General features: G+C 41.9%; 1 protein-coding gene across 4 annotated transcripts in view; it reads left to right on the top strand.

Moving 5' to 3' along the window:
• Nucleotides 1-24319, top strand: part of EPHB6 (EPH receptor B6) — an 80635-nt gene that overhangs the window by 16679 nt on the left and 39637 nt on the right. For all 4 annotated transcript variants that reach the window (XM_026797959.2, XM_005494955.4, XM_026797958.2 and 1 more), the window contains exons 2-4: nucleotides 2011-2226; nucleotides 12674-12738; nucleotides 15233-15929. In XM_026797959.2, coding sequence (XP_026653760.2) covers nucleotides 2133-2226; nucleotides 12674-12738; nucleotides 15233-15929 — 856 coding nt within the window. In that variant the 5' untranslated portion in view covers nucleotides 2011-2132. The remainder of the gene's footprint in view (nucleotides 1-2010; nucleotides 2227-12673; nucleotides 12739-15232; nucleotides 15930-24319) is intronic.

Below are 24319 nucleotides of genomic sequence, written 5' to 3'. Positions count from 1 at the left end.
TATCTGTTTTGTGGTAATTTCAATGCTTTGGTGGGAGATCCAGCAGCCAAAGTGTATTTGGGTTCTGTTTTCTGCCCTGTGACTCCGACATTATGTGACATGAGAATATCTGAATTGCGAGCTGTTTTCAAGCCTTCTGCAGATTGCGAGCTGTTTTCAAGCCTTCTGCAGATAAATGAGGTCCCTTGACTGAAATGAAAGTGTTCTTCAGTTTGTTTGACCTCTGTTCCTGCATTTGCTTGCCTTCATTATGAATCCTTATAAGTCCCCATCTCTTAGGATTTCACTGGTTCAATAAAAAACTTACAGATATTATAATATAATAGCTTGCCAATACAAATGGTGAGCATTTATGTCTCCATGTAGAGGTGTCCTGCAGGCTTGATTTTGGTGTGCCCAGTCTTAGTTTTGGTGGCTCAGGCAGCATCTTTACTCCTTTTCCAGGCAACTGCTGTTGTGTGCTTGGGTAGTTGTTTCTGTAAAGAAGGACTTTCTGACTTTTCACCCTGAAATTTTCTCCTCTTTGCAGTTGCATCCAGTGGTGTTTTAATACTGTGATGTGTTGTGTTGTATACATGCTTCATAAGTAATAAGCAGTGCCTGTATCCATCCTCACATTTAATCTTTTCTCAGTAATAGTTAATGATTTTATTTTTCTCTTTCCTCAGAAGTCATGGACCAAAACTTTTGCCTCTTGCTGAGATTCCTTTAGTTTCCCTACATTTTGGTGATGCCCAGAGTGCCTTTGGTTCATCTGTCTTGGGTGCTCTAGGTTCTCACTGGGAGCAGCAGAAGAGAGAGCTGTTCCATCCTGCCCAAATTTCTCTCCCTCTCAGTAAAGCAAATCTAATTGCGCTCTGCTGTCTTTTCTCATATTCCCCAGGCTGCTTTTTCCTCTGCTATGCCCAACTTGCTCAAATCCCCTACTGCAAGGTTTTCAGATAATTGCACTGAGGCTGCCCCTTTTAATTACAACTCTTCCCCCCTCCTCCCCTCTTTCAGCCAAGTTATTGAGCCATTTCTGTATATTGCCTGAGACATTTTTCTTTCTCCTTAGCTACGCTTCACTGTCTCACTGAAGACATTGGAGCATTTTCAATGCTCTGCTCAAAGAGCACCTGAAGAAAAAAAACATACTGGCTTTTTGCATGCAACCTACATATTACTGTGATATTTCTCTGTTGGGCTGAGAATTGGACAAATGGAGCTAGAATTACCTTGCTTAGCAAAATTGTTATGCTGTATTGATCTAATGCAGTGCTGGATTAGGCTACATGCTGCTCCCTTACTGTAAGATAAGCTTTTATGTCAGGTTCTTAATGGTGGTGGTAGAGTTTTATTTTGATTTTTTTCCCACTTAAGATAATAAACTTGGACTTGTGTGCTTTTTCTGGCTGTAATGCAGGCTTCCTGCTTGACCTTAAATATCACAGCGTTTGCTTCCTCATGTACAACATATCAATGGGAAAAATACTGTCCAACTTAGTAGTGTTGTGCAGTCATATGCTTAAAGGGACAAATGCCTGCATGTGAAATGCAGTACAAGTGTGTCAGCTGTGCAGATTTGTGTTGGCAAAGACTCTCCTGTCATGGCTACTGCCCTGCAGAGTCCTTAAAAGGCAAAGTGTAAACTGCAAGAGACAGAATTTGAAAAGCATACAGGGGAAATGGAATGGACACCTTCCAAGAAACATTGCCAAAGATGCAGAAAGGATCAGGACTTCAGTAATAGTACAGCCTATACTGTGGTAGAGATTAATGTTGATTTGGGAACCACACCGTCCCTGATGCCATGAAAGTCTCAAAATCTGTGTGTACTGGCAGTGCAAAAAACACCTGTGACTGACTGAAGTCTTGAGGGATGAGTATATGGAAAATACTGGGTCTGTGCTACTCCTTTTTAACCCATATCTTGGAAGGAGTAAATGATGGAATGGGTGTATAAAAACTGTCAGTTTTGTGTTACAGTGACCTGATTTCTGTTTCTACCTTCTGTTTTTTCCTAAACAGCATTTCTCTGCAAAGACCTCTGTGCTTTAATTTCGAAAGGTATTAAAACATTCCAAGAAATAGACTATTTCAAGAGAGTGGTGTGTGCTTGTTGAAGATGGTGGTATTTACAGAGAATCTTCATGGATTCTAATGCTGGCATCAGTGCAAGAAGAGTGTCGGGAATGGGTTGGCTCTGGATGGTCTTCTTCTTTCATCTAGTCACCTCATTAGAAGGTAAGAACAGATGTTTCACATCAACTTTAAAGTGTTTTCTGTAGAGGTTAAAAAAAAAAAAAAGTGTGCTCTCCAGTATGCTTATATCCTAGTTCAGATGAGCATTGAGCACATGTCTTTCTGTTTGATGGTTGATCACTATCTCTTAGGATTTAAAAAGTTATTAGTATTGTTTCTGGTGGGAGAGGCAAACCCTCTTATGAAGGATCATTAGTGAGCATTACTACTATCTATCTCAGAAGTGACTGCCTCAAAGAATAGATTTTTTTTAATCCAGGAATAAGCTCCTTGCTTATGCTTTGTGTGTATTTGATTCTCGTGTTTCTGTTCTTGCGCCATGTTTGCTTTGTGAAACAATCTCTGGACGTTTATACCGTTCGAGAAGACAGCACCCAATGGGCTGAAATCAAGAGTTTTTGTCTCACCTCTGAAAAACTTGCCTCAAATAATAGATAGGAGAGGATGTTCTGCATTAACAAGAAGAGGCAGTTCACATTTAGCCAGCAGAGAGGAGGGAGAAAGCACTGGAGGCAAGGTAGGGAAAAGGTAGGCAGGGGAAAAGAGGTGCCAAGAAAATGGTAGAAGAAAGAATACATGATAGAAGGGAGGGCGATGAGAGCAGGAGATAAGATGGGAGCTGTGGAAGAGAGTTAGAGAAGGGCAGAGGTACTGTAAACAGTCCCCTTGTTTGTTCCAAGAATATCCTTGCAGCTACTTGTGCTCAGTGAACCGTACTGCTTTGTGATGAATGTTCATCTCTTGCATTTCTGAGAGCCACTGAAAGAGGAGAGGAGGGAGAGACGGAATCAAAGGGAAGCAAGGAAAGACCTAGAGGAAAGGAAAGGAGAATAGTGTGAGATCTAATAAAAAGAGGAAAGCTTGTTAAAGCATCCCTTCTCTTAATAGGAGGGGAATACAGTGTGTGTGAGAAGTTCAGAGGCTAAATAATTTATGTAAGATTATAATACAAATTCTTAAATCTCCGAAATTCTGTGAATTGCTGATTTTAAAATTGTATTAAAAATTACTGTGTAATTCCTTGTGTAACTGGTATAGAAATGAGATAGAAATTCTCTCTGCAAATGTGAAGTAACTGAGTGATGCCTGTACAAACGAACATTTTTTGAATTCAGTGCTCAGTCCTGAAAGTTTGTAAAGATAAAAAGAGTTTCAAAAGCACTGTGTGATACAGCTTCACAGATCACATAGTTGACCTGCCTGGATTAAAATAGGACAGTAAAATTCTGCCTGTGGAGAGGAAACAGTAAAGGTGTCCATGAGCTGAACTTCAGCTCTCAATTCAGGGTCAAGGGAGTCAGCATCTTCATTGTGACTGTACTGCATGGTCCTAAGTTTGCACTTTAAAGCTGATTTGCATCTCAGAGGTAAGTATTTTTGTTGTGGTCAAAAGTCAAATAAAAATTATATGGTAGGGGAGGAAAGTCTGATGATAACTATGTGGAAAACTTTGCTTTAGTGCAGAGTTGTCCATAAGGAAGAAAAAAGGCCCATGGCTTGTTTGTTGACTCATTATATACAGCAGAAACTTGAAATTCAGGTTTCAGATTTAAGTTGAAAAATATAGGGAATATCCAGTGTGGTCTTCAGTTTTTGTAGAGCTTCTTAGAAGTTTTAGATGGTGTTTAAAACACATTTCACCTCCAACTAAAGAGAGTTGACTGAGTGGGAAAATGAATCAATCAATTCTTCCTAGTGTTTCTTGGGCATTTGAGTTAAAGTCTGAATGTAAATCACATTCTGTCTCAAACTAAATGTTGTTCAAACTTTGAAATTTTCTAAACCTTAATGTTAATCATTAAGGAAAGAGGGAGAAGCTGTAGAGAGGGGAAGTAGCCAAAAGATTCAGACTGTCTTCATATGCATTATGAAGAGAGCAAATACTTCTTAGGCAGAATGCTTCTCAGATAGAAAGAAGACAGCATGCTTTTACAGGACCTAATGGGAGTTTAAACACCCTCATGACTCAGAAGTGAAGAAGTTCTTGTAAGCAATTGAAATTATTTTGTTGGTATTGGTTTTAATGCATAAAAAGGAGGCATTAGGCTGAATTTATTTAATATAGCTCTAGTATTTGGACATACTGATTTCACCAGGAATGAGCATGTCTGTGCAAAGTTTTCTAGACATGATTTTTACACCAAAAAAAAGCCTGAATGGAAACTTTAGGGAAGACTGGTTTGAAAACAGAAAACATTTATATATGGGGGAGGGAGGGGGTTAGCTTTATAAAAGGAAACACAATTGCACAGAAGTTTTCATTAAGATCACATTTCTCAGTGTTTATAGCTCTGCAAGAGTTTTTTGAGGATTTGATTTTGAGAGCATTACTTTTGAACTACATACTGGATGAAATAATGGATTTTTCCTTTTTCTCAAAGCTACATAAAGAAATACAGTAATTTTATTTCTTTAAAAATCTACACATGTATGTAATTACAGTTTATCACTGAGAATTTAAGTTAACATTTTAGGGTAACCTTTCTGATTTTAAAAGTTTGTGAAGCATAGAATTTAAGAATGCATGATGGGCTGCAGTCAAGACAGGTGAGAGCAAGTGATAACTTGTTAATGAAACAGCTCTTGCTAGGGCACTGAGATCAATTTTATGTGGAATATTGGTTTTACTTTGATGGAGTTCTAAATGTCTACAGCTGTAAACACAAGCAGAGTTCATTTTGTAGAACTCATTAAATATGTTCCAGAGGAATGATGTGTTCTGTCTGTAAGTGATTGCATTTATTTTACAACAAGCTCTCAAGCCTGCAGAGTCGCTGGACAGTCTTTCTAAGTATCTTCCAGAAATTCAAGACATAGAGACAATAATTCTTCTGCTTTGGTAAAACCTCTTTGCATTAAGAGTATCTCTTTGGCAAAAGGGAATACGGAAGAAAAAAGGTAGTGAGGTCAGACATTTCATTTTTCCCCTATTTTTTCTACTAGCTGGTTGTTGTCTTGGGCTTTTGAAAATAATATATTGATTGCTCAAATTGGCTTGCCTTTGAAGTGGAGGAGAATATACCTTCCCCAGAGGGAATCTTCAGAGTGAAAAATACCACTCTCTTTTGGTTTATTATATGCAGTTTAGTATATACAGAAAAAGGTTTAAATTAATGTCATTTTATTTCAGGGGGAAAAAAAAGTGAAATTAACTTTTTTGTTTGATTGGGTGCGATTCACATGAGTTAAAAATCCTAGCAAACATTTTCTTCACAGTTCTTTCCTGGTGCTCTCCTGCATGCCAAAAACTTTGTTACATGCTTGGAAGGCCCAGGGTAGAGGAATACCCTGTTGTAGGCATGCAGAACGTGAATGAGACCTGGCTGGATGTGCAGCCTGTTTGTAAAGGGGGAGCAGACAGGGGTTTATCCTTCTGGTCAGTCTCAGCAGCTCCATTTGATTCATTTCCTTCCATAACAGATTCCTGTGTAGTTCCTGTGCTAGGGACATCCCTGTTCCCAGGTTTGCACCATGCCCTGTGTTAAACCTGTTCCAGATCTGCTGCTTGGAGGCCAGTAGGACAGGAGAGACTATTCATGCTGCAGTTAACACTGTTTATATTCAAAGCTAATTAGAGCTGCAAAGAAAAGGAATGGCGTTCTTGTAAAGCAGGGTCTCTGGGAATTTCAGTGTATGCCTTGGTATAACTTTGGAAAAAATAAGCTCACTTCTTAATGTCTATGAAGAAAAGCAAGCAGGAGAATGTAGATAAGCATTAAAAGTCACGCTGTGCTGCATCAAAAGTAGCTGGTTTGATGGCAGTGGCAGTTAGACCCAAGTTCTAGACTTAATAGTGAGTGTTTGGAGAATGAACTTCTTAAGCTGTGGAAGAGTAGATATTATATTGTATCTCTAGGAAAGTTGTAGATAGTAATTTAACTGGATTTCATATGCAAAGTTGGACCTTTTTTTAATTTTAATTTCTTGATGTCTGCATTTTTTGACATCAGTAGTAGTGCAACATGCTAATCCCAGCAGTTTCCTTAGAGCTTTAACAAAAGAAAGGGGCTGGGGAAGAGAAAAATATACAATCATTCATAAAGCTTAAAAACTGTGTTACCTTGCAAAAAGCTGTGTACTTCCATATCCTACAGCATTTGGCTGTCATTTCTCTCTTTCACAGATGGTACATAACTCCTGGTTGGAGTGTGAGAATTCCTCCTTGCAGATGACAACTTTGATATTCTGATAGTGTCAGCATTTTGCTCTGACAGAGCAAGCAGTTAAATTACATTATACTTCATGGAACTTTCTAAACACATACCCATTGATTCCAAATAGCTTTCCTAAAATTAATTGCATTTGAGAAGTAACATTACAGAAGTAACACAGGATCATTCATTGCAGGATTGACATTATAGCTTTATACAAGAAAAAATTTGACTAATTTCTCTCATAAAGATTGGCTTTGTATATATTCTCTTATATTAGGAGGCATACTCTATAATTCTGTAGCTTGTTTTTTTGTATTAAGTCATAGGAAATCTTTAAGACATTTTCTTTTAAAAAACAACATCAACATTGGTGTTGGGTAGTTATGAACAAGTAGGAATTTTTAGGCTATTTTTGTTTGGTTTTTTACTTGTTTCATCAACTCATTTTTTAAGAAAGGAGTACTTACTGCAGTTGCATATGCCATTAGCTACTGATATATTATTTACTTCACCACAATTGCTGTTTAGTTTTGGAAGACATTCTGTTGTATTTAGGGCTTCCCAAAGGTTTCACCCTATTTTGTCTCCAAATGATTGGCACAATGAATAAATAAATATATTTGTTTATATGAGTGATAAAAACTTCTTGATAAAAGGGTCCTCTCCCTATGCTTAAAGGAGCACATAGGAGCAGTGAAAGGCAGGGAATCCTCAATAACCTAACAGAGAAATAAGTGCCCTGTCCCAGCTTCTCCCAGAGCTATCACAGGAGTGTGATCAGTCCATGGGGTGGGAATGAACCCATTAAGTTAAATCAGTGGAAGTGCTCTCTGGAGCACCTTTCAGATTGAAGCAGATTGTTGCCAGCAAGGGGCATGGTGTTTGTTATGGGATGTAGGGAAGATAATCTGCAAAATTTATTGTGGGTTGTTTAGGGGAGTAACTGTAGGTGTGGAAAGGGAGGATTAAGTGTGAGAAAGTAGAGAGATAAGGGGCCAGTCACATACACCAAATGCAGGTCAGTATGGCTGTCAGGCATCTGATCACCACCGTCTGTCCTATCTTCTTACTAAATTCCATTTTTCACCAGTTACCTGGGTGAAGGGGCTTTGTTTTTGTACGTCTGTGTGTGTCTGTGTGTCTCTCTGTGTGTCTGTGTGTGTCTGTGTGTGTCTGTGTGTCTGTGTGTGTCTGTGTGTGTGTCTGTGAGTGTGTCTGTGAGTGTGTGTGTGTGCATATGCACATTTATATACCAGCAACTGGAGTTGAACCACGGGTCAGAGTGGCCCATGAGTCAGCGCTACCAGCGGCTGAAGATCATGGAATGGATGAAAATCAAGTGCTAGGAACTCAAGATGGACCGCCGGTCACAGGATCTGTGATGCAAGCAGCAAGCAGCTGGAGTGAGTGAGCTTGAATTAGTGAGTTTGTGATCTCTACAGCAAGCCAGACTAGCTTGGTGGTGGAGTTAGTGGGATGGGAAAGCAGGGAAAGAGCGGAGTCTGGAGGAGGAGTGAGACACCAGTTTAAATGTGTGTGTCTCTATGAGTGAGACAAACAGAGGGGTTTATCCAGGGAGGGAAGAACTATGAGGAGGTCCAGGTCAGGTATTCTGGTCACCATAAGTTCCAGGGGTTCTTTGAGAGTACTGTGTATGTGTTGTGTATCTCAGTGTACCCAGAGACAAGATGATCCCAGGGCAGCTCCTGGGTAGGCAGAGTGTCAAAGACCACTTCATGGAGAGATCCACAGAATAGCAGTTCAGGAGAGCAAGCAGCCAGGGCTAGCTGCTGGGAAGGCTGCACCCTTAAAGCCATTTAGCAGGGAATCTGTAGCATGCCTCTGTGTGTGTGTGAAGGGGTGTACAGACAGTGAGTGAGCTTGTCTGGCTGCTCACACCAGGAGTGAGGCTTCAGGTGAGCTTCAGGTAGCAGCAGGTGGAGAGACCACAGATCCAGAGGTCAGGAGGCTAAATCTTTAAGGACAGTTATTGCAGAGATCCACACTGTATACAAATGCATATATATTTCACACTAGCAGACCTGAATCTTGACCAACCAGAAGGGGAAGCAGGATGAGGCCATTGGTGGTGCTGTTTCTGTTTGCATGACTGGTGAGTGCTTCTGTGTGTGTTGATCTTTGTGGCTGGCCATTCATAGATGTGCAGTGCCTGCATGTGTCTGTGTGTGTGCCTGTTGGGAATACCCACCTAACCCTGCTATTGCTTGTGCCTGGGGCCATGGAGCTGCAGCAGCCTGGCTTCTGTGAGGTTACTGGATTTGACAGCTCCTAACACTATTTTTGCATAAGCCCAGGGAATGCTTTCTCTTCCCAGCCTTCTTAGAGAGCATTCACACACTTCCTACTTTCTCAAGGAATGATCATGGAAGGCAGAATAAGCTCAGAAATGTTTCAGTTCTTTTCAAATCTGTTAAGCAAGCAAGTTTTGCTGCTTGAGGCATTCACTCCATAGCAAAGCAAACTCTCTGACTGTTACCTTTTACCATAGTGCCCTTTGCCTTCTATCAGCGTACATTTGGATATATTCAGAATTCAATTGGACAAGGTTTGGAGCAGCCTACTGTAATTTAGCCTGGCCTTGAGCGGGGGGGGGGGGGGTGTTGGTTAAGATGGCCTCTGTACCTCCCTTCTAGCTTGTTTCATTCTGTGATTCTACAGTTTTAGTAGCAGATTCTCATCACACAGGTAAAGGGATTCTTTTACTCTCTTCTCAGGATCGACTCACCTGTCTGTGGCTGTAGTTTGCAAGGCTTTGGTTGTATAATTCCCTCTTGCACCACTGCACTGTTAAGACACCAGGGGCAAATATTCTTCAGTCCAGAAAGCTGTTAGGCCATCTCTGACTCCATGAAGGTTGTCTAAGGGGCAGTCATCCTTGGGTGAATTGTCATCCTCTTGCATCAAGGGATCATTTTGTCTGTAACACAAGTGCTTAATAGTCTTGCTTGAAAGTACAGGCAGACCAAAATGTAAAAATTATTAATGTGCCTATTCTGAAAGCCTGATCTGCAATAGCTTCCAGTCTCTGCCCAGTTTTTCTGGATGTTGACATTATAGCATAATGTAGCCCAAGAGATTGGTTTGTGGTGTAGATACAGAATAGTATGAGCTGAAGGATTTGGGATTTTTATTTCACCTTTCTGGCTGGCAAGAACTGAGAATGCTCAAATGAGAGTTTAGATTTTGCAGTGTAATGAACCCGTTTGACTCTTTGACTCTTCTATAAAAAGTGATGTTTTTTTGGGTTTTTTTTTTTTTAGTTTAGGGAAGAGAAATATAGGAGAATCTCTTATTAGTTGTTTTTATCATCCTTGAAGTAAAATAACAGTTGTAATATGCAATCGGAATATCATTATTCAAAACTGAGATTAAATCAGGAGTAGAAAAAGAATTGTAGAATTATCATAATTTCACATGTTTCAAAGCCTCTAGGTTGCTCAGATACCTTGCCTGTTCCTCATTTTTAATGCAGAGTAGAATATTGCTCCAATGATACCCTGAGATACCTGAATCAGTGTTGCCCCTAGCAGCATCATGGGCTAGACTGAGACTGAGTCTAACCTGATGTTGCAAGACCCTTGATTTTGAGCAATATTGAAAGGGTATAAGTCATTTTTCTTCTAAGGTGATAAATTCAGCTGAACAGATAATTTCTGTTGGCACTGAAGAGGAGCAGAATACTGGTGTGGCCCAGCCCAGTGAGGATGTGAAGTGCTACTCAGTCATCAGTGCTAATAAAGTGTCAGAGTGAAGGCTTATACCTGTACACATGTAGTCATTCATACTGTTAAATTATGAGCGCAGCCATGGGTTTGTTTGGCCCATGCCAAATAATCTTATCACAAACAGGGGTTTGGATGGACTGAGGACCTTTCCTGGGAGGTGGTTTGGATGCAGCTGTGCACTTCTGTGGGGTTGGAATTTTTAGCCATGGGAACATGAACCATACTGTGCCTGTTGTCCTCAGAGCTAGAGAGCAGTTTAACAGCTTGTTAGATTTATGAGTGTGCATGCAGCTAGTGTGACTGGGGATGTGATTCCAGGCACAGAGCCAGTAGGAAAGGGAGGAAGAACAAAAATAGTGAGGGACTTCTGGCCGTAGGTTGCGAAATGAGATTTATGCACACAAAATTCTTGTGTACTTTTCTTATTTTTCTAGTGGTTTCTGACTTAAAGTATTCACTGTGAAAGGGGCAGTTCTGTCTGCTTCAGGCTGCCTATTTCTGTTTGCTTGTAAAATACTCACGTGCTTGGTAAATACTGCCTTGCTCACTGGTGAGAAGTTGTCTGGGGAATCTGCTTGACATGGCAGAGCAAGGGCTACTGAGCAATTCTTCTCCATTTCCTTTCTTCTCTGTTTCTTTCTCACTTTCTTTATGGCTTTCCATGCCCTGATTAACTTTTCTCTATTTTACTTCTAGAGTTTCCAAGGGGTAGAAGCATTGTACTTTAGTAAATGGGAGACTCAGATCTGATTAGAAAAAAGTTCTTTCTGTGTTGAAAAATGGCCTTGTGTATTATTTCAGCATATGTCTGGGATCCCAGTGGCAAAGTAATGACAAGACACTGTGCAATCCCTGTGCCAGACTGTGCAATTGAGAAGGTAATGGGCATGGGGGAATGCCAAGTTCCTCTGCTGCTAGGGCAGCCCAGGGAAGACTGTGCCTCAGGGAGGCATAGGCCTTTTGCAGATGTTCTGCTGCTCAGAGGGACTGTTGGAGCTGAGCTATCCTTGAGAATGGAGCAGCTCAGCATTTCCTGAGGTCTGTTACATAATTTTAGTGGGATTGTGCTTCAGCTGTAACCAGTAGTTCTTTCCAGTTTTGGCAAGCCAGGCCTCGTATTTTGCACTGCTTTTGAATCAAGGAGCTGCATCCTCAGGGAGGTCTAAAAAGTATAAAATGTCCTGTAGGAATATAGGGAATATAGTTCAAGGACATTGGTGAAGGCTGAGGTCTGTATAAACTTGCTCACTTGATCATGTCTTCATTAGGATGAGTCTTTCCTTTCCAGTGATTGATATGGAATGAATCCCCAGGTGTATTGATAGGGATAGTGACATATGCAATTCATAACTGGAAATAGAAAACATTGAGGATCTCTCTCCTGCATAAAAAACATGGAACAATCATATTACTAAACCTTTGCAAGGTTTATTAATGGATCATGAACCTTATTTGTAAGCTGGCTGTTAGGTTTTGGGTTGGATTTTTTAATCTGTTTTTTGCAGGTTTTTTTTAAAGTAATGAGATAGAAATATGAAAATCAAAATAAGCAAATAAAGCTCCCCAGAATTTAGGAAAAGCCAATTGATTTATACAGTATATATCAACACATGTAAATAACCTATTCACCTGAGTCATTTTCTTATTCTGTGTCCTAAGTATACAGAGTGAAGAGCACATGCTTGCATACCACAGTGGTCCCAGACCCTGACATTCTCTTTTGGAGAATACTTTGTTTATAGTTTGGACTGTCAAAATCTCTTTTGTGTTTCTTTGTACCCAAGCAGTGAATAATTGCCCAAGAGCAGTCAAGGCTGGCATCTGATCTGTCGCAGTGGTAGATTCAATAACAATGGAAATGCAGACTAGTTTTGGGAATAAACTAGCCCTGTGAAGTTCTGCATGTACCCTACTCTTGAGCAGTGTAATAATGCAACAGATTATTTAATACTGGGATTCCTATACAGGCCTGCAATGTAATTCCCAGTTCCAGAACAAATTAATCCATTACAGGATCAGCTGGGTCATAAACTCCTAAAGAAATTTGGTTCCAGAGCTGGGAACAAACATGTTTTGGCCTTGTGTCCACACTTGCATGTGCAGATGCAATGGGCAACCATAGTCCTAATGAGACTGGCATGCATTCATGTAGCTCATCTTGTGTCCCACCTTTTCCTTTTTTCCTTTCCAAAAAGAGTGGGGCCTCATCTGAACTGCTCATTATGATAACTCTGCACCATGCTGTCAGTGTGCTTATACTTTGCCTGGGAAAGTCTGACAATATTGCCAAGCCACTTGAGAATCATGAGTTAGCACGATTATATGCCTATTGCCTCTGCCTTTGTCTTGGCCTTTCTTAATTTATTAGTATGGACATAACCTGTAATATTTAGTCTCAAAACATGAATGTTTATTTTTGGTGTATGGAAGTCCTCCACAAGAAAATCTTGAGAGGAACAGATAAGATTTTAGTCTGACTTGGAATAGCACAGAATACTTTTTTTATTTAATTTTTTTAAATACAAACAGAAATACTTCTGGATACGACTCAAGAGACCTCAGAGATTGGCTGGACTGCACATCCTTCTGATGGGGTAAGCATTTCCCTTGTCCCTCCTCTCAACTCCCTGTCTGCTGGGAAGACATGCATGCATCTGATGAAGAAAGGGAAACTGTGAGACTTGGTTTATAGGTTTTGTCCATATGAAGAATTTGAACACAGTGTGTTTTGCAAAGCCAGATTGTTAAGAGAGAAGGGTGCTAAGTAGGATGCTATTGCCACATCCTTATCCTATTCCTTCACCTCTGCTCCAGAAATACTAAAGAGTTCTCCAGCCACCCCTCAGAATAGAATAGAATAGAATAGAATAGAATAGAATAGAATAGAATAGAATAGAATAGAATAGACTATTTCAGTTGGAAGGTACCTACAACAATCACCTAGTCCAGCTGCCTAACTACTTAAGGGCTCACCAAAAGTTGAAGTATAAATGTTACAAAGGGCACTGTCAAATGTCTCTTAAACACTGACAGTCTTGGGATATTGACCACATCTCTAGGAAGCCTGTTCTAGTCTCTGACCACCCTCTAGGTAAAGAAATGTTTCCTGATGTCAATTTTGAGCTTCCTCTGAGGCAGATTTGAACCATTCCCATGCATCCTATCATGGATCAAGGAGAAGGGATCAGCACTTCCCTCTCCAGTTCCCCTCCTCAGGGAGCTGCAGAGCAAGGGGGTCACCCCTCAGCCTCTCTTTTCTCCACACTGGACAAACCCAGATCCCTCAGCCACTCCTCCCAGGACACACCTTCCAGCCCCTTCTCCAGCTTTGTTTCCCCCCTCTGCACACATTCAGAGACTTTCCCACCCCTCTGGAGTGGCAGTGCCCAGAGCTGCCCCCAGCACTGCGGGTGAGGCCGCAGCAGCGCTGAGCACAGCGGGTGATGGATGATCCCCCTGTGCCCGGCTGTGCTCTGTGTTTGATGCCCCCAGGACATGGTTCCTGCCCTCTGGGCTATGCCCTGCTGGCTCTCACTGAGCTGCTGCTGCCCCCAGCACCCCCAGGGCCCTCCCTGCCAGACACTCCTGTCACAGTTTGTACTTGTGCCTGCACTTACTCCATCCCAGGTGCAAGATCTGGCACTTGTTCTAGTTAAGTTTTGTGCCATGAATGATTGCCCAATGCTCCCATGGTAAACAAACAATATTTCAGTTGTGCTCCTGAGCTCTCCATGCTCCCAGGAGCAGCATACATGATCCCAGCTGGCAGTGCCGTCCTAAGTGTAGGCCATGCCAGCCGTTGGTTTATCTTCAGCTCTCCTGGTGGTATGCCCTTCTTTCATCAATTATAGATTAAATCTCCCAATCAGTTCCTCCAGTTTATGAACAAAGATGCATTTCTTTCATCAGAACGCTGGATCCTGTCATGTCCCAACACACCCTATGTCTCAGAGATTCTTCAGTGGTTACGAACCCAAGCATTTTGGCAGAGGCACCAGTCCTGAAGCCAGTATTGGTGTCTCAGCATCATTTGTTTCTTTCAAATGTGCCTTACTGCTACTGAAAAGATTGAGAAAAACACTACCCATGCTCGCTCCAGATTTTTTTAACATTTCATGCAGGGCCCTGAAAACTCTTGATCAACTTTTCACTTTTTGTTGGGACATCATTTTTACCCATGTGAAAAAGCAGGTGTGGATAGTAGTCTGAAGGCTGTACTGAGCTCTTCCATTATCTGGTGATATTGCTAAACTGGGCCCAGGGAGACAGCACTTGCCTGAAAAGATGTTCTGATCAGTAAAAGGGTGCTTCTGTTTCACACAGGAGGGAGTCACTAATGACCATAGCTTGCTGTTGTTTCTTCTTGGCAAATGGTCTTAGTACAGATCTTATTGTGAGAAGGTGGTTGGTCAGACTTGCATGAGAATGCTTGAGCAGGTTCCATCTCTTCTATCTCACCTATGCGCGTCCTCTGTCATAACCAGGGCCTTGTACCTATTATGTAAAGCTTTTTGAGAGGGTTAGGAGGGTTTTGTCATACAGCTTTGTACAGGAACCTGCTTCCACCCCTCCTTATCCCTCCCTTGTGCCTTCCTGCAGGCACAAACCCAATCTGGACCTGCCCCTGTAGTGGCCGTGGTGATAAGAAATGTCAGAACACAGCTCTCACTATGGTAAAGCTAGGTAGAAGGGACTTATGCTTTAATGTGTTCTCCAGAGAACAGTGTCTCTTGCTCTGTTTCATTTGTTTGTATCATTTGTTTTGTCTCTGGAGACAAGAGATGGGAAGATAGGAAGGAAGAAGTATGACTCTCGCATTTTAAGATTCTCAACGTTGTGTGGCCAAGTTTGCATGATTTATGTTTTCTGTCACAACAGTTCTTACTTCAGAGGTTTGACTGCTCTTCTTTACAGGGTCACATTCTGTCTAGAAGGCTCTGCTGCACATAGCATAAACAAGTTCAAATCTCGTCATGGACATGGCAAGGAGAGGGGGAAGACAAAGGCCTGTCCTGTATTTTTGGTGCAGTTGAATACTGAATCCATTTTTTATTTCTGTTTCTTTTTTCTCCTCTATATCCATTGTAGTGGGATGAGGTAAGTGTCCTGGATGACAAGAAGCGCCTGATCCGAACCTTTCAAGTGTGCAACGTGGCTGAACCAGGTCAGAATAACTGGCTGCGCACTCACTTCATAGAGCGGCGTGGGGCCCACCGCGTCCACGTCCGGCTCCGCTTCTCCGTGAGGGACTGCGCCAGCATGCGCACCGTGGCCTCCTCCTGCAAGGAGACTTTCACACTCTACTACCACCAGTCGGACACTGACATTGCCTCTCAGGACATGCCGGAGTGGCGAGAGGGCCCCTGGACCAAAGTGGATACTATTGCAGCTGATGAAAGCTTTTCCCAGGTGGACAGCACCGGGAAGGTGGTCAAGATGAATGTTAAAGTACGTAGCTTTGGGCCACTCACCAAGCATGGCTTCTACCTGGCCTTCCAGGATTCGGGAGCCTGCATGTCCTTGGTGGCAGTCCAAGTCTTTTTCTACAAGTGCCCAGCTGTGGTGAAAGGGTTTGCCTCCTTTCCTGAAACGTTTGCTGGCGGGGAGAGGACCTCACTGGTGGAGTCCCCAGGGACATGTGTACCCAACGCTGAAGAGACGAGCACGACGGGGTCCTCGAGCGTTCGGCTGCACTGCAATGGAGAAGGGGAGTGGATGGTGGCCATTGGACGATGTACCTGCAAGGCTGGCTACCAGCCTGTGGATGATGAACGAGCCTGCCAAGGTGAGAGAACTTTTTTCCTCTTCCCCTCAGGCAGCCATTTTTTCATTGGTTCTCTGTGTCAGCAATATTTGGCCCTAGCCAAAATTTCACAGAGCTGGGAGAGTAAATAATTTTTCACAGAGATCGCCTTGTAGCAGCCTTCTTTCACACATTTAGCTCCTCAGACTGGAGTTGGAGTGACCATTTTTCCTGGTTTAGGAATGGTGTTCTCTAGTTTGGTATTGCCACTAAAACCATGCTGCCACTTGCTCCCCCTCCAGTTGGAAGCACAAAAGACAAAGATCATCAGTTATGATAGGAGCAGTTTACTGGAAACAGCAATGAGATAATAAAATGAACATTACAACAACAATATTAACAACAAAAGGTGTATGACAGATGATTTAAATAGGAAGTGACAATAAACAAATACTGATCACATAGGTTCTTTCCAACACAGAAAGGTTTTCTCCCAACAGAAAGGAATGCCCTTTTGCTGGAAGTGTGAGTGCCTTCCCTCCACCCCTGTCAATGATAAGGGTGGTGTAGAGTAACATCTGTTCCTGGTTACACCCCCACAGCCATGCCCACTCCCAGCTAATGCAAGAGATTGTCCTTGTCCTGGCCAAAACCAGGATATCACTGCTTGCTGCTAAGAATATGGTTGGAAGCTCCCACTCAGGCCTTAGTTACAACTGCCACCAGAGACAGCCTCTGAGGGTACTTACACAGATCTAGCCGGAGCTGTCACTAACCAGACCTACCGTAATTCCACTTCTTTACCAAAAGACAGCAGCGTTAGAAGGAAGATGCCACATGGAGGAGAGCTGAGCCCAGAGCTAATACACTCTCTGTCCTAGTTATTTCGAGACTTTTTTCTTGTGTATAGTAACAAAATAAAAAAAGGGGAAAGGGCAGCAGCCTGGTCATGGGAGAGGGAAAATGTGGCTCTGTGAGATTGTTCTGACTAGAAAAAGCAGTCACAACGGTATCATCATTACGAATAATGTACTCTCTGTATTTCTGTGATATGTTTGTCAGAGGAAGTAGAGTACATTACGTGTCAGTCAGAAGTGATATTGGGCTAAAATCTGGCCAAGCCTGAGCACCCAGTCTAATGTCATGACTGTGTTTCTATCTTAAGGTTAGGACAGTCTATTAGAGCAAACTGCTTATGTTGGTTGTGTAATTTGTGTGTGATGTTCTTCTGGTGCTTCCTTTGTTTTAACACACATCTACTCAAAATATCTCAAGAGTTTAAAATGTTGCTGCGCTACACTTAGTACTCTAAAAGATAAATGTCACGTGGAACACAGTTTTGGCTGCAGACAAAATTTAAAAGTTGGATTTATTCAAACAATAGTTCAACTTGGACACGGAATGTACAAATACTCTGGTTAACACCAGTGTGCAAATGCAATGACTAATTAATGTTGTCAATATTACCTTAAATTCCTGCTTCATGAAGTGATTTGGGTCATGCAAAGTAGCTTTATTAAAATACAGGTCATTGTACTGGAAACTTAAAACACAATTAAAATTGGTAAGTTCTTTTCACTTGTTTAAACTTTGAGAATAATTAAAATATGTGTGCCTTTTTATCCTGCTCATTCTGAGAGAAATGTAACTACATTCATTTAGTGCTGCTTCAGAGACAGTAAGCTCTGACAGAGCAGCTCTGTATGGCACTAAATTTGTTGTGTGCATCAGTAGCACGACTAGTTTACAGTCTAAATAAACTGCCAGTCAATAATTTAGTTTCAAATAGTAGTCTTAAGCAGTAAAAAAAAAAAAAAAGAATGAAAGAAATTTGGCTTGCCAAATAAAAACAAGGATTTTTTAAAAAAATCTCTTCCGTTTTCCATAGTATTCAGTGAAAGCTGATACTTCCTTGCAGCCTCCTTGTCACAGAAGCTGGAGACAGGTGAAAATGGTTAATATTATAAGGAATAACTGAAATAATGACAGTCTATCAAGCTACAAAAGTCAGTTCCTATAATTTAGTTCCCGAGATTCCATGAGCAGCCTAGAGCAGCCAATGACAATCAAATATGAATCATAATGTTAAAGGGTATTCTTTCCTCCTCATGTTTCTTGTAAACTCCTCTGGCTTGATCATCATTCCCAGTCTCTTCTCCTGCTAACAACATGTTGCTGTCCTGTCTGAATGAAGCCACACTCGGCTCGTGTTCCCTTGCTTGGTGTTCCTCTGTGTGGAGTCCTCTCCAGCCCTTCTCCTCTATTCTTGTGTTCTCCTTCCCTAAGAACAGATGTCCACCCTGATACAGAGCCACCGCAGTGTTCTAGAGGAAAGCAGAACAAAAACAATAGCTCAAGGGTAGATTTCTACTGATTATAATGCAGAGAGGTGTTCTTAATAAGACTGAAGAATCAACCAAGGATAAGAAGGAGAAGCAAGTTTTCTTCTTACACTTTGGTAGAAAGAAGAGTGTGTGGGCATTGCCTTCCCCCTCACCATATGCAAGCCTGTGGAGTCCTTCCTGGACCAGCTGTTATCTCTTTATTTAGAGCAACAAATCTGCCAAGAGCCATTCTAAGCAGATAGATAGAAAGCCCTTCTTTTCCCCCTGCCCCCTATCATGATTTAAGGTACTTTCTTTCCTTATTTTTATAAGACTGCCTGCTCTGTGTTACTATATGGCAGATTTCTCCAGCTAAATAGAAGAGTGAAACAGCAACCTTTAGCAAGCCCTTTGGGTGATGTGGGTGCAATCTGTGTGGGATTCACTTTTCACTTAATCTAATTAGACTTGTCATGCTGAACAGTCAAAAAAGAGAATGGCAGTTTACAGAGGAAAAAAGAAGCTTGGGACCTTAGTTCCTTTTCTTTCTGTAGATGTATGCACACAGGGTGCCTTGCCATGCAAAATCATATAGGATTTAGATTACCAGGTGCTTTTGAAAATAGTATTTAGAATTTATGATGGGGACATTTTAAAAAATATTTTTAAATGACAATATAGAAAAAAATAGAAGAGGAATGACTGCCTGATATAGTACTAAGCTAACTTCCAAATAAAGAAGGACAGAGCTCTGGATAGAGCTGAGCTGATTAGCCATGTGTGTGGCACCTCTGTACAAACATTTTTAACCAGAGGCAGAAAATACCAGCCAGAAAGAGGAGGAGGTAACAAGTTTGGAGTGGAAAGCTTTAAGCTGAACTTGGGAGAGGGAGGAGGATAGGTGTTGGTTTAATGTTTGTTTTTGTTTTCTCATTACCCAAATCTATGTTAATCAGCAATAAATTAAATTTCCCCAAGCCAAGTCTGTCTTGCCTGTGACAGTAATTGGTAAACAAGTTCCCTGTCTTTATAACTTCTTTACCTCTGCCCACAAGTTTTCTTATCCAATTTTCTCCCTATGTCTTGCTGAGGAGAAAGAGTTAGAGGGTGGGCATTTGGGTGTTTACCAAGGTTAGCCATCCACATGGCTGCTTCTCCTCTCTTCTTTCTCTGGATGTTTGTTTTTAAGAGTACTTAGCAAGCAAAAGGTCTGCCTGTCTTCTGTAGTTGATGTAAGGATTCCATAAAATTACCCATGTCCTTTAGTATATGCAGTCCCTTCTGATTGCAGAACGAATCACATCTGTATTACTGATAACTACAGGAGCAAGCAACTGTGCACGGAGCTGTTGGAGGTCTCATTTGGGAAGAATATTGCATGATTATTTTTGTGTTACTAAAAAATGTCCTTTCTCATCATCTTGGATAAACCTTTTTCAGTGTGTGAGGCTAAAAGAATGTTAAGATTTATGTTAAAATAAAAGATTAGATGGTCTGCTAAAAATATGCACATACTGGTAGCAAAGGGAAAAAAGAGCACAATAAGGTCTTCTTAAATTTTAATCACTTAAAGGATGCTTCCTTTAAAAGCACAGGATAATTTATGTTGCAGAGACTTGTGAAAGTCATCTGCTCCAACCCCATGCTCAAAGCAGGACCAAATTGGGTTAGGTCACTCAAGGCCTGTTCTACTCTAGTTTTAGTTATTACTGAAGATGAAGATTACACAATGTCCCTGGGCAACTGTTCCACTATTTGACAACACCCATGGTGAAATTACTTTTTCCTATGCAGAAGAAGGTTTTAGTAACGTGTAGTAAGAGGTTATTACAGCTTGTGTCTGTTATCTCATGTTCTGCCACCTCGTGCCTACACCTTCATCATATCCTCCCAATAGGTGGCTGATGACAGCCGTAAGCTCCCGCCCCACAGCCTGCTCTGCTTCAAACCCAGTGTCTTAGCCTCTCCTGGGTGAGAGCTTTAATTTCAAGGTAAACTCACAGCTGACAACAGTGTTTGGTGCCTTGATCTAGATTACCCTTTTCAATTTTTTTTTCTTCCATACTGCTCCCTTCATCAGCTCCTTGAGCCTCCTTCTGCTACTTGCACATACATTTTGGTGCTTTTCAAGTAGTTTGCTTCTTTTCCTGTATCAAGTGCTTGCTGTCTACTCATATTCTGTCCTACCCTGCCCAAATCTTTCCTCTCGTGTTTTTGCCTTTTTTTTTTCATCACACAACCCATTCCCTGGCAGTTCTCCCACATATAATTAGGCAGTAATTGCTTCAGCTCCAACTCTTTTACCTAAAAAATCCCTTACTCAACTGATCTCCTATCAACAGTTAAGGAGGAAAGAGTTCTTAATTTATTTTATCTCAGTTGATTTGATACTCTTCTTCAAGACTCAAAAGATACACTTTTCTCTCCTTATGTTTCTTTCATTTTTCCAGTCTCTTTTCTCCACCCAAACAGTTGTAGTAAGTGTGAAACTCTAGATCAACCCAGGACCCTATTGCATCACTGTACCTGGCTTCTATTGCAGGCTGATCCCACCTTATTCAGAACAAGATGCAAGAGGCACAGTAGCAGTCGCTGTGGAATAGTCTGGCCCAGTAGGAATTTACAACCACCATAAGCAAGCCATAGATATATTTATGGGAAGGGGAGGGGGGAAGAAGTGTTTTGTCTAAAAGACACTACAGTTTTTATTTTCTAGTGTGTATTCTGCATGCTAATTATGCTATATTTCTAGCATTTTGAGAAATGTATTGTCTAAATGTCTGCATCGTGATTCTACAATGTTATTGGTTGCAAACTCCTTTCCACCATCGTGCCCTCTAAGTGCCAATCTCCATCCCTTTACCTAGAGTCATTCTCATTTGAAGCCCTCTGTAGCTCTCCACATCCAGTTTTCCCTAGGTCTCAAAATCATCTGTGTCCACTCATCCTTCCCAGATTGACTCCAGTTCCAGCTTTGACACTGTTCATTTTCAATACTCTCACATCTAGTATTTATTCTTGCTGCCCCATAGTACACCTGGGAGCAGAACTCCTATACAAGATACAGGTCACTTGCCTCAGTCAAGAAGAGAGCAATTTTGTGCTCTTCTAAATGTCTTCTTATGTCTCAGTTCAGCTCCAAGTCATATCTGCATACAAAAAGTCAGTGTCACCTGCATCACATTCCCTAAAGTCACTACTGCATGTACCTAAAGCTCTGGTGAAGTTCCAAGCTGCCTTTCTCGGTCCTTCTCCTCTTGCTGCATTTTGCTTAGTTCTCTAAATATTTCCTCTCTGGCCTTACTGTCCAAGTGAGCTTTTAAATGCCTCTTTCTCTACCTCTTTGCTTCTTGGTCTGTCCTCTCCTCATCTTCATTTTCATTTTCTTTACCCCTCTCCCTACTGCCCCTCCACGATCCCAGCACTTTTCTCTGCTGGTTTTGCTATTTGTTATTGTTAGAAGTCGCCAGAAGCTGCTCCTCTGGCCTCCCGGGTGGAACTTGTCTCCAGTGAGCAGTCAGGCAAACACAGGCAACACAGGGACAAGTGTTGTAGGGGGAGCTGAGGAAAACTGGGTCAGTGTCTGAGATGAGCTGTGCCCAGCTGAACTGCTGTGGCATTCTGACACTGTGCCAGGATATGAAAAATGACTGAGACAAGCTGAGGGAAAAGCGCTTGCGCACTCCAGACTCTGCCTTCTCCTTTCATAGTAGGCTTGACTTGATGGGAAGTGGCAGCTTGCTCTGCTCCCTGAGGTGCTAGCCCTGCAACCCTCTGTCCCTGCATCCGATATTGTGTATCAATCAGAGCTAGATCTGCGTTTTCTTGGAAAGTCCTGGTGCTGGGGGATGGTAAGTTGCACTATCCTCATTGACAAGGACTGTGGCTTAGCTGGTGTTCCTATTTTGTGTGAAGTTGTTCTGCAGGTGGAGGTGTTTCAAGAGAAGCCCCTCTTGTTCAGGCTTTCTCTGCAATGGTCCTGAGGTGGTATTGTTCACTAAAGGAAATCATCCTAGTCCTGGTGGCAGTGGGCCTGCTGCAGTCTGAGCATTTGTTACGACTGTCTCCAGTGAGCACAGTCATCTGCAGAGGCTGTAGGACCACGGCAAGTGGACCTGATGCCATGATCTGCAGTAAGAGGGGAATGCAAGGCAAGATCATTCAGAAACAAATGAGAGATGGATTCTGTCTGTGTGTACGAAGACAGCCCTAGGCTCACTGTAAGTGCTTGAATAAGAGGAAGTGGCTTTTGCCTATTTAGATTGCCAGGGAATTTTTTTCCCTTTCCTCCTGACTTGACTTTCGATATACTATTTATAGTGACTGGACTGAGGCAATGCCAGGAAAAGCTCCATGTCCTGGGAACAATTATTATTGCTATCTGTGGGCTAAAGTCCTGAGTGCTATGGGCAGCCTATCTTAGACAATTCTGGAAAGGGATAATGGTTCCTGTGAATGTAAGCAGCTCTCTGACTGGATGCAGAGGCAGGGTTCAGGTGGAAGTAGAAAGTTTGTGATAGCTGCAGTGCCTGCCTTTGGAAGCCATTCTTTAGCTTCTTGTAGCTTGAGGCCAGTTAGTGTCTACTTTATTCAGTCTGGCCATTTTGGCCAAAATTACAGATGTAAAATATAAGCAACAGAAAACTTAGGCCATAGTATTATTTTTCCAACTATATTTTATTAAGAAGGTGAGAGAGATGTGAATCATGTTTAATCACTGTAGATCTGCTTTGCTTGCAGTATGCTATGTGATTTCATTTTGCTGTTTTTCTTCTGGAAATAGAAATACCCAGGGGCAGAATGAGAGTTTCAAAGCATGATTGTTTCTCTATATCTGCCATCCCTCCTGGAAATAACAACATGAGATTATAGGTTTATGTAGTAATTATTTTTTTCACTAGACAATAAAAAATAATCACTGTGGAGAGATCTTCCCTCGTAAGTTGCTCGGTATTCCACTCTGTAGTTCTTCAGGTGCAATTTCTGTAATGTGAGTGGAACTGGGCAAGCAAATCCCTCCGTTATTCCTTTTCTTCACACTTTTCTGTCTTGTTTAAAGTCTTTTTTTAGGCCCTTCCCTCAGAGGGAACCTGACAATCCTATTCTCATTTCACTTCTGAACATCTGAAATGAGATGTAGTCTAGTGTCAAGAACTTTCCATTCATTGTTCCTTGTCCACCCACCCGCAATCATGTATGTGATGAATGATCTGGCAGTGAGGCAACCATGGCCAAAGGGCTCTATCCACACATTTTAATTGGCTTATGTTTAAGGGAAAACAAAGAATAGCTGAACTTGGAAGAGATCTCTGGAGTACACCTTAAGGCCCTCCCTGCACAAGCAGGGTCATCTCTAGCAAGTAGGTCCAGACTATTTTTTAATTTCTCTAAGGAAGGAGACTCTAAAACCCCTCTAGGTAGCCCGCTTCAGTGCTTGGTCACCCTCATGGTAAAAAACTGCTTCGTTGTGTTCAGAAGGAACCTGCTGTGTTGTAGTTTGTGCTCTTCACCTCTGGGCCTGTCGCTGAGAAACACTGAAAAGAGCTGTCTTCTTCACTTTCTCCCTTCAGCTATTTGTGCTCATTCATGAGATGGCTGGAAGCCTTCTCCTCCCCAGGCTGAACAGTCTCATCTCTATCAGCCTCTCCTCCTGTGGGAAATACTCCATCTCCGTCATAATCTTTATGGCCCCCTGCTGGATTCTCTCCAATATGTTAATGTCTCTAGTGTACTGGGGAGTGCAAAACTCAGCATGGTTTAGTGTTTAGCCTAAAACTCAGCACAGTTTAGCGTGAGTCTCCAAGTGTACCCTTACCAAAGCTGAGTAGAAGCTGAAGATCATCATCCTTGCTGCAGAATTCCCTGAGATGTCCAGGACCTAGAGTTCCTAAAGGCTGGTCTTGCTAGTTAAGACTGATGTGAAGAATTTGTCCTGTGTTACCCACATTTTCTCTAGTCTTCCTTGAGCCACTTCTCTTCTTAGAGAAGCTCTTCTCACTTTTGACATCCTGTGCCAGATGTGATTCCAGGTAGACTTTGGCTTTCCTAGCCATGTGTCTACGTGTTTGGACAGTGCTTCTATGTTCCTCTCAGGCTACCTGTCCGTGC

This window comes from Zonotrichia albicollis, chromosome 2 (genome assembly GCF_047830755.1).
Source record: "Zonotrichia albicollis isolate bZonAlb1 chromosome 2, bZonAlb1.hap1, whole genome shotgun sequence".
Lineage (NCBI taxonomy): Eukaryota > Metazoa > Chordata > Aves > Passeriformes > Passerellidae > Zonotrichia > Zonotrichia albicollis.
The sequence above is the reverse complement of the archived record's forward strand: the minus strand, read 5'-3'. Positions and strand labels throughout refer to the sequence as shown.